At 35.1% G+C, this 17,101-nt stretch overlaps 1 protein-coding gene across 1 annotated transcript; it reads right to left on the bottom strand.

Moving 5' to 3' along the window:
• Positions 1–1,249: 1,249 nt before the first annotated feature.
• LOC110672188 (probable bifunctional methylthioribulose-1-phosphate dehydratase/enolase-phosphatase E1) lies at positions 1,250–11,734 on the bottom strand. Its single transcript, XM_021834897.2, has 12 exons — positions 11,413–11,734; positions 10,587–10,723; positions 9,167–9,262; positions 8,372–8,491; positions 7,890–7,979; positions 6,333–6,512; positions 6,066–6,221; positions 5,124–5,273; positions 4,926–5,027; positions 4,105–4,214; positions 3,903–4,021; positions 1,250–1,459 (listed from the first exon to the last, which is right to left on the bottom strand). Exons 1-12 carry the CDS (start codon positions 11,642–11,644, stop codon positions 1,368–1,370), a joined length of 1,584 nt encoding a protein of 527 aa, XP_021690589.2. The 5' UTR covers positions 11,645–11,734; the 3' UTR covers positions 1,250–1,367.
• Between the last annotated feature and the right edge of the window lie 5,367 nt (positions 11,735–17,101).

Here is a 17,101-nt window from a genome sequence, read left to right as displayed (position 1 = left end):
AATATTTCTCTTTTAATAATTTTCACTGTAAAATATTTATTATAATAATGTAAAGAGAGACTCAAATTTAAGATTTATACAGTGTGATGGGATCAATCATGTTAGGTTTGATTGGCCAGTTCATTTACATGGATGCATGGGAAAGTATTGCCTAAATTCGATTTGTTATGTAATTAAAGATAAATATATTTTTAAATTTATAATAAATTAAATTTAAATAAAAAATATTCTACATGAATATAAAATTTACTTTCTATGATTTATAGAGAGATCTATTTTAATGTGAGTATCAAGTATATTAAAATTTAATATTTTCATTGCATTCAATAATTATTTTTATTTAGAGAGAAATTATATAATATAACAGTAATTTCATATAAGATGATTTACATGAAATGACAAGTCAATGAGAATCATAAAATTAAGTATAAGTGAGTAATATAATATTTAATTTTTTTCTTCTATGTGTTGAAGATAATTTTTTTTTCTTTTAAATAATATTTTTTTTTCTTTTAAATAATAACTACGTATTATAATTAAGCGTCATTTTCTAATTAATTTGAGTAGAGTTACTATTTAATTACTCCTATTTAAGGCTGCTTTTCCACATGGTTAATTTTTGTTCTCTTCTTGGAACCTTAAGGATTGCAATAATTTTTACTTACTCCATTCGCTTTTATCCACCCTTTTTAAAAAAAAAATTTTGTTCATAATTATCTGTCATTTCAGAAGATCAAACAGTATTAATTATTTTTTTTAATTTTACTTTTATTTCTACTAAATAATTCATACAATTTCTTAAAAATCATCTTAACACTTCTCATTTTTTTTTAATTAGATGCGATAAAGAGTAATTTAATCAATTTAAAGAGTATTTTATTATAATTTAAATAATTTATTTACTTCCTTAATTATCATAAAAAAACTTTAAACGACAGATAAAAATAAACGGTGAGAATATATATATAATGATGTAATTTTTTTTGGTTTTTTGTTTTGTCCCTTCTCAAACTCATGCTTTAATTATAGAACTATACTCAGAAGTCCTAGCTACCATTGTTTGAAATATTTGGCCATCCTAGAGTTGCCCTAGTACTTAATGGAGAAACTCTTAACATTAGAGCAGTTGAGACTATCTCAGCAACAGAGCAAGAAAGGTTACTGCTAGAACTATTGTTTTATACCAAGATGTTGGCCTTCAAAAAGCACATTTTGATTCCTTGTCAGATGAAGCATCAAAATCAAAATATTATAAGAAAGGCTCTAAATAAATAAGAAAGCTGAAACAGATTTTTATTTATGCATACATTTGCGCATCAAGCCATGTCATATTTAGTGTCATTACACAAGTGCCAAGTCTGATTTCATCAGATTTCTGCAAAAGTATTAATTGTCTTGAATCCATGATTCTCTGGAAGCGGAGCATTTCCTGGCCGGATAGAAATCACTGCCTCCAAACCTACATGGATGAAAAATGCAAGAAATAACGAGCATAAGACAGATGTAAATTTGAAACTCGTCATACATAAATATTTTAACTCCAAAATAAAAAAATTTACCCAATACCACTAAAGATGAATTGAGAAAACCTCCATAAATCACGTTTGCTAACATTTGGGAAAATCTAAACTTCTTCGCAACCCGAATTTCCACACAAAAAAGGATGTGCTTTTGTTTGGGTATTCTAACATCCCGGATGACACAAAATTTGAACATCTTACTTGTATTCATTAGTTTTTAGAAGAAAATAACTCTTCCCTTCTCATAATGCAAAAAATACAAGCAAACTAAGATCGACCAAGCAATCCCCTTTATCAATGACGGTCAATGCTAGTGATCACAGTGAAAGGAGATGTATTACACTTTCACATTGTGTTTTCACAATAGTTGTCTAAACCTGTTGCTAGAATTATAACTCAAAATCCTAGTGAAATTTGGAAAGAGACATTTTACTAACTTGAGTTGGGGAAATATTCCTCAGTAGGATAAAGATATATTTTCCTATATAGAGTAGAACTTCTATTTTAGTGTTATTCCTAAATTGAGCTGGACTTCTAATCAGATTAGGATTGAGCGTATAAATAGGAGAATAATGAAAAGATTATTTAGCTTTGCCCATAGGGACTAGCTTTGCCCACGGAGAGAGGTTGTCGTCTATTGTAGAGAGGGATTTTACCAATTGCTGAGGATTTAGCTTCACTTATTTATGAGGGGTACTTACCCATTACAGTGGAGAGAGACTTCGGCTTAATGTGGAGAGAGACTTCGGCTTAATGTGGAGAAAGGATATAGAATTCAAAAGGAAATGATTTTTGTCTATTGGTGAGAAAGCTCTTACCTATATAGTAGAAGATACTACAAAGACACCCTTTATGGTGTAGTAGTTAAGGTGGTAAATATATTGGGGTGTGTAGAGAAGACGGAGAATACTAACTAATGTATTTGCTATAAGCAATTATGTAATGTAGGTTATCTTGAATGTAATTGGGTTGATAGGTAGTATAGTTTTCAGCTTGTAATGATAATTTATTATTGATGATAGTAGAAGATGGCATATAAACAGATGTAACCCTACGTTGAGATGATGAACCATGTAAATATTAGTGTTTTGTGTGTTTGTTTTATTTATTTGCAGTTTACATGCTTTCTCGGTACACAACAATTAGTATCAGAGCATAGAGATGATCTTAGTGAGTTTGATTAAAAGTGGAGCTACTATGACATATAGAAAGTCGCACATGCAACAATAGTGATGGTCGAAAGTTGAAATTAATGTGAAATTTTTTATAAGAAATCAAGATGGTTAATGACGTGAAGTTTTTTTTAAGAATGAAGCAAATTACACCCAAGATGAAGATTAAAAAATGAAAGATTTAAAGGGTTCAAGCTCAAGCATAAAGAATTGATAATTTGATGACACCCAAGAATTCAAGGTATGTAATGGTTGATGGATTTTGGGTCAAGGTAAAAATTATTAAAATTATGACTCAAAATTCTAGTGGGATTTGAAGAGAGACATTTTTCTAATTTCAGTTGATGAAATATTTCTCAATAGAATGGAAATATATTTTCTATACAGAGTAGAACTCCTATTTTAGTGTTATTCCTAAATTGAGTTGGGGGATTAAGAGAACTAACACTATAAATAGAAGAATACTGACTTCACCCATAGGAAGTGGCCAAGCCCATAGAAAGTGGCTTTACCCATGAAGAGGAGTTGTCACTCGGATTTTGCTAATTGTTGAGGATTTGGCTCTGCCCATCAATGAGAGATACTCACCCATTGCAGTGGCGAGAGATTTCGACCTAAGGTGGAGAAAGGACATATAATTCAAGAGGAAGAGATTCTTGTCCATTGGTGAGAGGGCTCTTGCCATATAGTTGAAGATACCACAAAGACACCCTTTCTGGTGTAGCAGTCAAAGCAGTACATATATTGAGTTATATCTAGAGGAGACTGAGAGGACTAACTAATGTATTTACTATAAGCAAGCAATTATGTAATATGGATTATCTTGGGTGTAATTGCGTTAATGAGTAATATAGTTTTGAGCTTATAATGATGATTTATTATTGATGATAGTGAAAAATGGCATGCTCGTAGATGTAACCTTATTGAGAGGGTAAACCATGTAAATATTAGTGTTTTGTGTGTTTACTTTATTTCTTTACAGTCTACACGCTTACTTAGTGCACAACACCTGTGTACAAGGTTTTGATATTCAGACACCCAACAAAGGCAAGAATGAACCAAACCAACCCATCATCAATGCTCAAGCTAAAGAATGGTGCTCAAGAAATGGAGATCATCTGTTTAAGAGGTCAAGTGGAAATAACTCAAACAAAACAATGTGAAAAAAGGAATTCACTAGTTTCCCTTGCAACAATCCTTTTACAATTACCTGCTCCTTTTGCGGCTATGGCTTCTTGCAAGACATCTGTGACAAACAAAATCTCAGATGGTTTATCAACTCCCAAATACTCTGAAATTTCAACATAACTGCGTGTTTCTTTTTTGTTCCTGTAAGAAAGAGAGGTGAATAATAAGGTGTTACCTAAACCAAATTAAAGGCGTATTGGAACTAGAGCATCTACAAAGCTTACCCCACAGCAGTATCAAAAAATCCAGACAAATATTTTCTCAAATCTCCATAGATTGTCTTTCCAAATACAAGTCTTTGAGCCAATCTACTACCACTAGAATATATATACACCTGAAGCAAGAGAAAAAATTGTAACTAACAACATAGAAATAACAAAATAGAAAGTAACGCCACATAAATAACATTCATAATAATGTATCAACTATCAATTCAGCAAATAAAATTTAAAAAAAAAATAACAATAATTGAAAATATAGAATAACTTTATTGGCAGTCCAGCAGGAACAATTGAAAATGGAATATCAATCTTGAATTTTGGCTTGACCCAAACATTCACCATGACAAATAAACAGAGAAGGATCACTGATCAAATTTTTTAATATACACTGGTGCAGCTTGTCCCATATTGACATATTTCACGGTCATTTTTCAAGGCATCAAACTTAAATACATATGTTCATAAGACATGAGTTAAACTGCCCCAAAAACAAACAAAAGGAGAGGTTGTTAAGCTTACTCACCAAACAGGAAAGATCATGGCATCTAAAACTCTAAATGATTTTATGATGCAGCAGGAAGACATCCCTCATTGACTAATGATTTACCATGTTTCAACAGTATATTCCTCTTTCACATTTATCTCATCAACAAAACAATGGCTAATAAACCTTCTGAAATACTGTTGACCCACTCAGAGAGCTGGGTGTGAAATGCTTTGAAGTAATCTAAGTAAATCCGATAGGTTGACACTAAAAAGTGTTTTTCACATTTATATGGTATAGGTGAAAACTAAGTAGGATAAAGGAGGTAAAGGAAAATAACCTTAACGCCCAAGGAATGCCACTTCTCCAGTGTTTCTGGCACATCATCAAAGACTACTCCTTCCAATTCATTGTTCTCAAATCCAGTTCTCCATATATGGCCCTGCAAAGTTAAATCAAACAATATCTTAAAGACAAGCTCCATACCAGGTACACCAATCCCTTGAAAAGATTCCAGACTATGTTTCTAATTACCTACTTGTAATTGTTTTAAGGCAGTGATCTTCCGATCTGCTTTTATCATTGCTTCAACATTAGTAACCAAAGCTGCAATTACCTCCTCTTTCCCTGCGTCATCTGGTGGAATAGGCACAGCCCCATTAACACCTTGGGCCAGATCATCTTCAACCTGCAGAATGATTGTTGAAAAATTAATAAATTCATGAAAACAATTTCAAGAAAACCAAGGGTAATGATCAACTCCTTAAGTGCAAAACTTTATTGTTCGGCTCTGCTTCATCAAATTTTGAGTTCTGACTCCTGACAGGAAAACAAAGCATGTCCACAGTAGCTTTTGTCTCAGCATCAGTTACAGCAGATCCCATACTACTATAAACACAAAACACTGGATCTGTGTCCATATGCCGAATTTAATTTTTTTTAGCTCAAGTAATGAGCCAAATTAAGTTCTAGTATTACAATACTCAACTAAAATAGCTTGCATGCCTTGATAAATATTCAGCTGTTTATATAATTTCAAATATATTTATATTATACTTCACATTCTATATTTGAGCTTAAATGAGTCTATGCAAACTTAAATTGAAAAAACCGACTTGAATTTTTAATGGCAACGGAGTAAAGTCAAGCTCAAGTTCTTTGAGTACCATTTTGAGCCCCACCAAAAAAAAAAAAAGGATCGAACTTGAGTTCAGTTTACTCTTGAGATTTTGAGTCAATCCAAGTTCAAGTATATTGTATCAACTCGACTTTGCCCAATTGCACCCCTATACTCAAATACAAGGCAATCGAAAAACATCAAAAAATTCAACTAATAGCAAGCAAGACACAACTAGACCTTAATCCCAAATTAGTTGCAGGTAGTATGCAATAAAAAGCATAAGTGAATGTACTAATGCAAATGGATATCATTCAAAATGCACAAAACATATCAAAACTTCCAAAAAAAAAAAAAACTTACTTGAAAGCGCAACAATTTTATATCATCTCGAGTTTCTGCAGTCTCATATGTTGCAGACAAATGCCTCCCAACATTATCACGGGCATATGGAAAGAGAACGTCAGCGACAAATGATATGGGAGTAGTAGTCCCTTCAATGTCGAGCACAATGCAGCGCTGCAACCAAATAGTTTGAAAATTGAAAATGCAAATTTGATTATGTAAAATATTTTAATATGAAAACCAAAGCCAAAGTGCATTGGTGCTAAAGAAAACTATAAATACTACCGGCAATGGCTCAATTTCATTATTTGAATCCTTCATTCCTGCCTTGACATATGTGTTTATTCCATCACTACCTAGAATTCCTTTGACATTTTGAATTGGACCATGGTTCGGAGTAGACCAGTCCAATCCAAGTTGATGAAGTTTGATCGCAGCATCAAATAGATAGTGGTAACATTCAGCCTGAAAAGTTGGTCATCAATTCAAGGGAAGCATAATAAGCTCTGTAAGGCAGAAAGATGCTAAAAGAAGAGTCAACAACCGGATAAAAAAATGATCTGAACCAAAACATATGTTTGCAACAAAAAAAAAGTCTAGTTTAATGTCATTTAAAAGCATTGAAATGTAACTTTTGATATCTGCAATATCTCTCAAACAAGTGATCTTGCAATGCTAGTCAGTCTTGACAAAAAAGGTCCAGAAGTAAAACGCAAAGTATGATATTGTATTTAGAAGGGAAAGGATCATCATATATATAGGTGCCTCTTTTTTAAATGTTTCACAAAAAAAGAAAGAGGAGTTGATTTAATTTTTTTTTTTTTAACTGTTGTAGATGTCAAGGTCTCTTAGGCTTAGTGTAATAGCACCATTGAGTGCATTTACAAAAAGGTGAAGGTAAAACCCACTAAAAACAAAATGAGAAACTGTTGGTTGGGATGATATGGGCATGTCTAGTGACTCTAGTCTCAATCAGCAAAAGCACCTACACGGAAGGATAAGCATATCCAAGTTAGAAGAATAACAATGATGAGATGTAGACATAAGAATGACTTGGAAGAAATAGAGAATAAGGATTTAGCAACATTGACCTTTCTATAGATGTAGCCTTAAACCAAGCATAGCAGAATAAAGGGAAAACATCCATATAGTAACCCCAACTATATTGGAATTAAGGATTAGTTGAGTTCAACTGAGCAAAATAAGGTTTCCACAAACAAATTCCTTGAGGTTTTTGCTACAAGTACCTTACATAACAGGATGTACAAGAAGAATTTGTGAGTGCCCAAAGGAAACTTGTAAAGGATAATTGCCCAATTCAATATCCCATGACAGATTTGTCAAAAAGTACAATAACAACCAACATGAAAACATTTAACAAAAATGAAATCTGCAAAGCAGCCTATATATAGGATGATTTGTACCCTTTAGTTTACTAAAATTATCTTCCGCAGTTTTCACCTCTAGTTTGCATGGCATCCCCCCTTCAAAATATTTGGAAATGGAATACTTCCAATACAAATGCTAAGCTATGTGGCTATGCCCATTTAACCATGCTCTTCACCTTTGAAACTGATCGAAATAGTTATTCAACAGATTGTCATGACTTCGGAATAGTCTTGAACTTTGCAACTTCTCATATGTAATACAGGTAAGAAAATCCAATAACTGGATTAATCAGGCCATCTTCACTATAGATTATATTCCTGGTGTTACTTTTCTCATATACTAGTGATAATAGAAATTGAATAACCAAAAAAGAGAAGAAAAATTCCAGATCAACATTTTGCATGAGTTACAGGTAAAACCTTTGTCCATATCATTCAATAGGTGGGCAAAAACCTGAGTTTTGGCATTGATCCATGAGTCTCCCCATACATAGATGCCATGGTTGCGAACAAGCACAGCTGTTGTTTTGGGATAGGCTTCTATCTGAAAAACATGAATGAAGTTTCAGACAGTTTAGAGCATTATTCCTCCCATAAAAATATAATTTATAAATATTTTTACTGAATATCTTAAAGCAAAACCATTTTCAAAGAAGGCAATAATTCAGCCTTCTATTACCATCTAGATTTTCCTACAACAGAAACATATTAATATTGGCATTTACTTTTACTATGCCACACAACAGTAAAAAAGGCGGCACACATATTTGATGTGAGCATAATATAGCCTAATCATATATAGGTTCTATGGCTCTGCCCCATAGATTTTACTGATCATTTACTCCGACAGTATTGCTGTGTTCCAAGATAGACATTAAGAATCACATGCTAGAATCACCACATGGGTATGAGAGTCAATAAATAGGAAGAACATACAGCTTTAGTGAGAGAATCTGTAAGCTCGTTTTCATAGGCAGTATTCTCTATGATTGGTACAACAAGTTCGTCATAATAGCCATGACCCTTGATTCCTTTTATCATCTCCATATGAGTAATCTGCAAATGTTAAAAAATTGAAAGGAAAAGTTAAGGCAAAACAAAAATCAGAAGCAGTTGAATACAAAAATTACATATGCCACAGTATTATTGTTTGAGAACAAATGCAATATGGATACAATCTGGCCTTTTAGGACATATCAACAATAACTCATCACAAGACGCATCCTTTTAACAATTTAATAGGGATATCACTTTATGCCCTGAAATTACAGTGAAGAACTGATAATGTGATACAAAACCCTCCAACACGGTAGAGAGAACCATTGCTGTCAAAATGCCATCTTTCAAAGATGAGAAATTCAAAATTCTAGTTAAAATTTATGTAACTAATACTGTAAAAACTAAATATAACGGTTCAATATGGATTACATTTCAAACACTTAGGAAAAATGATTCACCATTTTGAATTTATAAACTGTTAAGAACTTGAAAAAATTACAAAACAATCTCCTAATATACACTTTAGTTCTCTCTTTTGTAAAAGGGTAAATTACAAAGCCTTCCTCCCCCAACATTTAGCAAAAATGTATTACCCAACGACTCCACAAGATCTCTCTTGAGACAGTGCGGAATTTGTAATGATGCTGTAGTGAAAAGAAGAGCATTACAAAATAAACACAAAAAGGCGGAAAAGAAGATTGGCAATTACCTAAATGCCATACAAATACTTACTCGGAATTCTTTTGAGAATGGCTTGATCATTGTTACAATACAAGATTCAATACCGTGACTGTGAATAACAGCTCCCGCATTACGCATATCATATGCCTGGATTAAACCAGAAACTTATTTTTATTGTAACCTAATGAGGAAGAAATTGTAAAACCAAAAATAGAAAAATGACTACAAAGCATCCTAGTACTTAATGTGTATGGCAATCTATGATCTTCACATGAAGATTCGATAATCATAAACCCCATAAACAAGACATTATTATAGCAGTACTAAAACATTTAATAAGGCCATTTACACAGTTGATAAATGTATTAAGGTGGCAAGCAAGAACATTTGTACAAATTTTAAAATTAGCAATTAAAATAATTTTAGGACCTAGTCTCACAACCACAGTTCCAATTCCAGGATTTTGTTGAATCAGTTTGCTCAAACATCACAGAATTACATACAGTTCGTAGAAAAACAGATAACTCAGTCTCATACCATACTTGAAATTGATAGCTTATACACAAGCAAAAGTTTGGACAAAGAGAAAAGCCTCAAAAGGCAAATATATTAAGAGAGAAAAACTTGTAATCTTACACCATTCTCGTTTCTTCTTTCTCAAAAGCAATCTAAAATGTTCTCATCAGATTAAGGAAAAAAAAAAAAAAAACAAAGGTTAAAATGATAAGAGTGTGCTTGGAGCTCTTCACAATTTTACTCTTCAATTAGTAATTTATTAAAATAAATGATTGGAAGAAATAGAATGCAAGTCAAATGAATTTCAAAACCCGAATCAAGGTATTCAAAGCTAGTTAATGTGAATTAGGCTGACCTATTGCAACTGGAACACCTCAGCCATTTTGCCGTGAAGCCATTTGGCTCTTGGCTGTATTCTGATTTCATTTTTGTCATTTGACACTAAAATTCTGCAATGCTCGTTGAGGTAAGTTACCCTATGTATAAGATGATAAAGGGCGATATTTAGAGTTAGGCAGTCTACATAAGAGACAACAAGGAAGTTCAACCTCCACCCTAGATAACACATCAAATCTCAAGTTTCCTTTTTCTTTCCTTCATTTGATCATGACCAAACCAGTATTAATCTAAAGCATAATGCTCTTTCTTCCCCAATAAAAGTTGGGAAATTGTTGAACAGTCAAACTTAATCAGAAAAATGCAATAGGTCTTATATGACAATTAATCAAACATCAATACCATAGCAACTATGATCTATCTGACGCCATAATGAATCAAATAGCAGCAGTAAACTATTTCAAATATTCAACGTGCAACTGCACCGACAATAACCTACTTCAGAAATTGAATGCCATTGAAGACGATCAACTTTTTTCATTTGGTTGATATCAGAGAAAAGACATGATTAATTAATTATTAGTCACAGATAAAAGATTAAGAATAAAGAAATCAACACCTTCAAGAACAAAGGAGCACAATCAGAACACTTAGGAGGCTTGTTTGGATAGGGCTTTGGAGATGGTGAAGACAATATAGACCCATCTGCGGCTAAAACATACATGTCTTCTGGTTCCATTCTTTCTTTCTGCACACCTGGGAAATTCCAAATCACAAAAAAGACAACTGAGTTTCAGTAAAATATGAAGGTTAATGCAGATAGAAACACTTATGAACATGGAAAAAAATTCAGAGCCCACATAAGCTACACAAACAGACATTATTTAGCTGAATAGAAAATGGCCATAAATCACAGACTCGTAACTGAAACAATTGAGCTTGAATAGTAGTAAGTAGTAACTGAACTTCTACCCAGACAAAGGCTGAAAAACCGGATTTAACTGAGTCAGCTAGATGATCATTCATGCAGTTGAGCCCCTACAAAGCTACGCAATGAACTCAAGTAATATAGATGCTTATAGAACTCAGCCAAGAGCTAGAAAAATTTAGACCCCATAATTCAAGCAACACAGAAGCACTCGTGCAAGCACAGATACGCAGTTTAGCAGTTCATTAAATAAAAGAAAAAAAATTCAAACAACACAGTAAAATATGTAAAAATAACCAATCTTTCAATTACAAATACCCAGTAATCAAGGACAACGGAAACACAGACAAGCGACTGAGCTAAAATAAAAAATACCCAGCAATCAAAATAGCCGTCAAAAGAAACAAAATTTAAATTATTCTATGCACTACATAACCAGTAATCAGACAAGACAACATTTAAACAGATACAGAGATGGGCTTAAGTTTGGAAATAGCACAGCAATAATACTATTTACCAGAAGGGGACATGATGATGAGCTGTTGAGGCTTAGGGATGGAGTCATCATGGACCTTGATGGTGATGCTACCACCAGTCCCAGACACCCATCCAAGGTTGTAGAAGTGGCGGCAAAGGTCAGCTATTAACACCCTCGTGTCTTTCACAGCCTTGCTCTCCAGATAAGCTTGCGATGCCACATTCACTCCTCCTCCGTTCACCGTCACTGCAGCTGATGCCGCCGCCGCCATTGCCTGCTTTTTCCAGAGACAGAAGAGAGTTTTTTTTTTTTTAGCTTGAAAAAAGCAATCTCTTACTGTTGCTGTTGTTAGAGAGAGACAGCGGCTGCGAATTTGATTCTGTTCAAGGGGAACAATTATAAGCTCACCGCGAGTTCACTGAAATTTGGGTTTCTATTGGACCACGTGCGCTACGCATTTAGGTATTTGACTGTCTTTGAATGGTTGATTTTGGTGATTATTTAGCTCATTAATTGCTTATTTCTGGGAATTTACTTTGGTTTGGAGTAAATTATTTTAAGAATTAACACAAAATTAACGTTGTAATTCAGTATTATTAATGAAAGGATTCAATCGTTAGTTTCAAATAAATATAAATTAAAGACAATATCGGGCATTCAAATAATTTAAATAATTGTTAATTTAAAATTAAGCTAAATTAAATAATAACTTTTTTGCTTTGATTTTAATTAATAATTCAAATTATGCTTGTGTATCACATAGACTGCATACTATATAGTTAATTTTCATTTCAAGGCATGCACCATGCGACTATGCACACATATAAAATTTCAATGGTTAATGACCTCTTGCGTATTTATATTAAATTAAATTTAAAATTTTTTTATTTAACTAATAAAAAAATTTATATTGAAGTGACGAGGGTTGTGATACGTGGGATATTACGTAACACTCCCTAATTTTTTAAATGTATTATTTTGTGGGTAAATATTGATATTTTATTTTAATTAAATTTTAGAAAATTATTTGAGATTTTTCAGATTTTATAAATCGGGTTCGATTTTTTAAAAATATAAAACTTTGATAATTTTTAAAAATTAATTTAAAGACCACTTGGCAAAACTAAAAATATATTTAGAGTCTAAGATTTTTTCTAAGTTTTTTAGAATTTTTTCGAAATTTTTGGGCTTCGTTTTTGGTCCAAAGGCAGAGTAAAAATTCAAAATTTTGTATTATGAATCGAACCGATCGAATCAAACCAGATCGGATCGGACCAATCGAATCGGACCGGCCTTCCTCCTTCTTTTCTTCTCTTCCCCGCGCGTCCCGACCCTCCTTCCTCTCTCTCCCATTTTCTCTCTCCTCCCTCCTCCCTCCTCCCCAGGCAACGCCGATGCCACCCAGCCTTCCCCACCTTGCCGGCGCACTGCCACAGTGCCTCCCCACAGCCGACAGACGCTCTAGGTAGCCGAAAAACGAGCGCGAAGAATCACCTGTGCACGCGCGCCGTTTCAGCTTCCCGGCCGAAATTCGATCGATCCAGTCACCAATTGAGTCGGGTCTTATATCAAACACCATCTACACCTCGAGAGCTTTCCATAGACACCAAGAACACCAAAATCCATTGAGCGGTTTGCCCAATTTTTGTCTGGAAAATTTTAGCCTATTTCGACTTTTAGACTAGATTTCTCGCAAGCCGTGAACCCCACGAGAAAACCGAGAGTACCAGAGTGCTCCACTCGTCAAGAGCTTTACGGCAATATAAATTTCAAAATTTTTCGACACCATTTTTTGGTGGATCCCACGAAACTTCGTAGTATTTTTTTGAGCATTAAATGAGCTTAGAAAATTCCGTAAAAATTATATACTAACCCCCGTGTTGTGGGCTTCATGTAGGCACCTTCAATTTGTGAAAATTCCGACAGTTGCCCCAGTCTGTGAATTTCCGGCCATACGGACCGGCTACCGAAAAAGTCTTTGAATTAAATCGAGATTTTGGCTACCCCCACCATTGTCAGACATCCCGAGAGCGTTTTCGAGATCGGAATCGGCATAGGTAAACCCGAACCTCACTTTTTCATAATTTTCTAGTGCTTGAATTGAATTAAAAATTTATAAAATATTCGTGGTAGTTCAGAAAATTATGATTCTTTTTGCATTAGCTTAGTAATATTGTTAAGGACCGCGGGGCAAAGTTTTAGAATTTTTGGAGCTTATTTGGATAGTTTTTGCAAAAATGGTCAATTACAGGAATTAAACTGTAATTTTACATATTGTGATTGATGACTATTTGGATGGGCCCATGAGGGGCTGTGTGATGTGATTGAATTGTGGATATATGGTTTGAGGATATAGAAGTGTGTTTTAAGCCTTTTTGCAGGTTGGGTAGGTCTTAGGTATAGGGAAGACTCTACCGGATTTTCGGCACGACTTATGACGTATTTGGTATTTTTTTGGTTTGTATTGAGTCAATTATATTAAATAATTATAATAAAATTGTCAGGTAAGCCGGGACAGCCTTCCTCCCCCGCCCAGCCGCCACAGTGACTTCGGTTTAGTATGTGAATAAAATATTAATTTTAGTTGTAATTTCGATATTATTATATGTTCAAGCATGCCTATGCATCACTTATAAATATGTATCTATGTAGTTAAACACTAGGCACGTTTTATGTTGCATTCATAATTGTTAAAGTGCCATAGATGTTGTTGTGGTAATTTGAAACAGTGTGCATGAGTTGGCGTGCGTGTGGTGTAGTGTTGGCTATGGACAGGACGGGTATACACGGCTTGAGATATTCGCTAGGACCCGGTCCTTCGGGGTAGACACGGCTTGAGTTCTTCGCTGGGACCCCGATTTGGTTTATTAAGTGGAAGTTCGAGCTTGAGTTCTTCGCTGGCACAGTTTGGATTAAGAGAGCTGTATAGGGGCTCAGCTCCCATATATATATTGTTTGACATTATCGGGTATATGAGTGCTCTAAATTACCTTTTTGCTGTTATGATGTGAAAATATTGTCGATGTTGCATTTCACTCTACAGGGTGCATTAGCTTTAGATAGTTATAGATATTATAGTTAAAATTGATATTTTACTCTCTGAGTTGAACGCTCATTCCTGTTCATTATTTTTCTAGGCTACAGGAGGATATTTGTTGTGGTTAACCTACTTTTCTTCTTCGCAGGTCATTTATTAATATTTATATAATTCTATTAACTCCTAAAATTTTCGCATGTGTTAGAAACATTTATTTGATTTGAGTCTGTAATATAATTACCATGTTAGACCTGTAAACTTATATTATGTATGTATGTTGGACTGCATGAGGGAGCTGAGCTCCCATTTATTTTTATGACATTTGAGTATGTGGAAAGCGAGCTGAGCTCCCCAATTGATTATATATTGTGTTTACAAGTCGGGTGAGTAAAAAACTCTCCATTGAAAGGTCCATTTTATGGCCGGACTCTGTCCGGTTGTATTCTTGAAATTGGGCCCAAATGGGCCTTAGAATTGGGTCAAGGAATAGTTAGGCTTACTACGGGCCTCGAGGGCTTTAGGCTGTCCCAGGTCCTAGTGCCGGTCCGGTTCATAGGTTGGGTCGTGACATATTATTTTATTAATAATAATATTTTACTCTAATTGTGGAAATATTTTACTCCATAATACCTATCACGACCCAACCTATGGGCCGGACCGGCACTAGGACCTGGGTCAGCCTAAAGCCCCCGAGGCCCGTAGAAAGCTTAACTATTCACTTAACCCAACTCAAAGGCCCATTTGGGCCCAATTTCAAGAAATCAACCGGATGGAGTCCGGCCTTAAAGTGGACCTTTCAACGGGGAGTTTTTGACTCACCCGACCTGTAAACAAAATATAACATCAATTGGAGAGCTCAGCTCACCCTCCACATACTCATCATCATAAACATAAATGGAAGCTCAGCTCCCTCATCCAATTCATCAATCACGCATAGAATATTATGTTTACAGGCCCAAAATAACAATTTAGTTTACAGACCCAATTCAAATAATATTTCTATCACATGCGGAAATGCTAAGATTTAACAAGTTTATACAAACATTAATACTCGACCTGCGAGGAAGAATGTAGGTTAATCTCAAAAATATCCTCCTGTGGCCTGAAAAAATATTGAACAGGAGTGAGCGTTCGATTCAGAGAGTAAAATATCAAATTTAACCATAATCTCTATAACTATCTAAAACTAATGCACCCTGTAGAGTGAAATGCAACATCAACAACATTTTCACATCATAACATCAAAAAGGTAATTTGGAGCACTCACACACCCAGTAACATCAATCATAATATATATGGGAGCTGATCCCCTATACAGCTCTCTTAATTCCAACTGTGCCAGCGAAGAACTCAGCTCGGACTTCCACTTAATAACCAAATCGGGTTCCCAGTGAAGAACTCAAGCCGTGTCTACCCCGAAGGACCGGGTCCCAACGAAGATCTCAAGCCGTGTCTACCCGTCCTATCCATAGTCCACACCACATCACACGCACGCCAACGTACACACACTGCTCCAAATTACCACAATAACATACATGGCACTTTCACAGTTATGAATGCAACATAAATCGTGCCTAAAGTTTATCTACATAGATATATGCATATAAGTGATGCATGGGCATGCTTGAACATATAATAATAGTGAAATTACAATTAAAATTAATATTTTACTCACAGACTTGACAACGGTCACTGTAGCGGCTGGGCGGAGGAAGAAGGCTGTCCCGGCTCACTTGACAATCATATTACAATTATTTAATGCAAATGACTCAAAACACACTTCTATATTCACAATCCATATATCCACAACTCAATCACATCACACAGCCCCTCCTGGGCCCATCAAATCAGTCATCCATCACAATATATAAAATTTTAATTTAGTCCTTATAATTGATCATTTTTGCAAAAACTACCCAAACAAGCTCTAAAAATTCTAAAACTTTGCCCCGCGGTCCTTAGCAATATTACTAGGCTATTGCAAAAAGAATCATAATTTTCTGAGCTACCATGAATATTTTATGAATTTTTAATCCTATTTAAGCACTAGAAAATTATGAAAAAGTAAGGTTCGGGTTTACCTTTGCCGATTCCGACTTCGGGAACGCGCTCGGGACGTCTGACAATGGGGGGGGGTAGCCAAAACCTCGGTCCAATTCGGAGACTTTTCCAGTGCAGTGCATGCGCCGGAAATTCACAGACCCGGTCAACTGTCGAATTTCCGCGAATTGAGGATACCTACACGAAGCCCACAACACGGGGGTTAGTACATAAATTTTTCAGAATTTTCTAAGCTCATTTAATGCTCGAAAAGACACTGCGAAGTTCTGTGGGACCCACCGAAAAACGGTGTCTGAAAAATTCGAAATTTATGTCGCCACGAACCTCTAGACGAGTGGAGCGCTCTGGTACTCTTGGTTTTCTCGTGGGATTCACGGTTTGTGAGAAATCTAGCCCGAAAGTCAAAATGGGCTAAAACTTTCTGGACAAAAATTGGGCAAACCACTCGATGGATTTCGGTGTTCTTGGTGTCTATGGAAAGCTCTTGACTAGTAGATGATTTTAGACACAAGACCCGGTCCAATTGGTAGCCGGATCGGCCAGATTTTGGCCGGAAAGTCGAAACGTCGCGCGCGCGAGGGAGGGGAGTTCGCGCTCGTTTTTCGACCGTTTGGGGCGGCGGCCGGTCGG

Source organism: Hevea brasiliensis, chromosome 15 (genome assembly GCF_030052815.1).
Source record: "Hevea brasiliensis isolate MT/VB/25A 57/8 chromosome 15, ASM3005281v1, whole genome shotgun sequence".
NCBI classification, from domain to species: Eukaryota; Viridiplantae; Streptophyta; class Magnoliopsida; order Malpighiales; family Euphorbiaceae; genus Hevea; species Hevea brasiliensis.
Note: the sequence above shows the minus strand (reverse complement) of the source record. Positions and strands in the feature narration are given on the sequence as shown.